Source organism: Hyaena hyaena, unplaced genomic scaffold (genome assembly GCF_003009895.1).
Source record: "Hyaena hyaena isolate Hyena2069 unplaced genomic scaffold, ASM300989v1 scaffold_579, whole genome shotgun sequence".
Classification (NCBI taxonomy): domain Eukaryota; kingdom Metazoa; phylum Chordata; class Mammalia; order Carnivora; family Hyaenidae; genus Hyaena; species Hyaena hyaena.
This window is the reverse complement of record NW_024081207.1, coordinates 1,192,260-1,193,614: the sequence shown is the minus strand read 5'-3', so window position 1 is coordinate 1,193,614 and position 1,355 is coordinate 1,192,260. Positions and strand designations below refer to the sequence as shown.

At 44.9% G+C, this 1,355-nt stretch overlaps 1 protein-coding gene across 1 annotated transcript; it reads right to left on the bottom strand.

Moving 5' to 3' along the window:
* Positions 1-361: 361 nt before the first annotated feature.
* Positions 362-1,109, bottom strand: SCP2D1 (SCP2 sterol binding domain containing 1). Its single transcript, XM_039256551.1, has one exon. It carries the CDS (start codon positions 1,038-1,040, stop codon positions 570-572), a length of 471 nt encoding a protein of 156 aa, XP_039112482.1. The 5' UTR covers positions 1,041-1,109; the 3' UTR covers positions 362-569.
* Positions 1,110-1,355: the final 246 nt, after the last annotated feature.

Below are 1,355 nucleotides of genomic sequence, written 5' to 3'. Positions count from 1 at the left end.
GTGCTCTAGTTTAAGATCCAGTAGCCTAGAACATCTCCCAAACCCTTGGATTCTCTTGGAATTAAATCCATCTAAAGTCATGATATACCAAGGCCTTGCTCTACCCACACAGCTATGGAGCCCACCCTCTCAGAACTCTGCAAACTTAAAGTTTCCTCAAAGAACCAAATTACCAACTGGCATGCAAACCTACTCAGTGATGGTTGGCACTTCTTTCCCCAAAGCATAAAAAAACAAAATTCTCAGGAACCCAATCATGAAAGCATTTAAATCCAACTGTCAAAATCACCCATTTGTCTGTGTGGCTTCCACCCTAGCACATTATAGCATACATGAGTCTGAAAAAAGAAAAAGACAAAGATTTTAGGTGATGCACTCCAACACTCTTTACTGCTCTAGAACCTCACTGAAAATGAACACATCAGCAGGAAAATTAATCAAACTTGAATAGGAAGAATTTGAGTAAAAATATTGGATACTTTTTGCTTTAATCTTCAGTTCAAGCATGATTTCCGCTCAACATTATAATCGGAGAGAAGTTCTGATCATTTCCTTGGCATTTTACATGCTTAAAATTTAGCCCAGTCTTTGAAAACCCTCTCCAGCTTCTGGCCAAGCAAAACTTTGCCGCTCACTTTGAACTTGCCAGCAAGGAAAGCCTTCTGAGGGTTCATTTTGCCCAAAACCAACTCCATAAAGACAGGTTCTGGGATTGTAAAGATAGTGTCTGCTGGAAGCCTGGCGGGTCCTGGATACATGTCCCCAGAACCATTCTTCAGATCGATGGTCCACTGCAGAATGGTCTTCCCATCTTTGGTGATGTCCAGCTGAAAGACGGCATTGACTTTCTTTACCAGCTGGGCCCCCACTTCTTTGATGTGATGGCTAATGTCCTCAAACACAGGGAAGCTCTGGAATTCTGACAGCTCTAGAGAGTGTGGCATGGCAGTTTCCCGAGCTGCACCCAGTTCCTTGAACTGGCCTGCCTGAGGTCCATCCCCTGCTTTGATCTTGGGCTGATGGTCGATTCTCTTCCACATCTTACTGTGCCGGTCCTCTTGACCTTGCTGTCTGGTTTGTGAGCAGCTATGGCCAGATTAATATCCACAAGTCAGATTGTGACCTCAAAGGTAATTCCCCAGCAGGGAATGAGGCTGGTGTGTGTGCTGCAGTCTTATTGGCCAAACAGATACTAAAATGTGACATGGGGTGAGGCCTCAGATAGGTAATTGTGAGGCAGATCTACACCACCACTCCCCCAAACCAATCAGGGCTGTTGGTCTCACAAGCCCAGAAAGCTCTGGACCCTATGTTGGGAATATGAGAAAGGGGCCCCAGAAGGTTCTTCAGTGATA

Coding starts and splice junctions, on each gene's coding strand:
- SCP2D1 (XM_039256551.1), bottom strand. CDS start 1,040: ATGTGGAAGAGAATCGACCATCAGCCCAAGATCAAAGCAGGGGATGGA.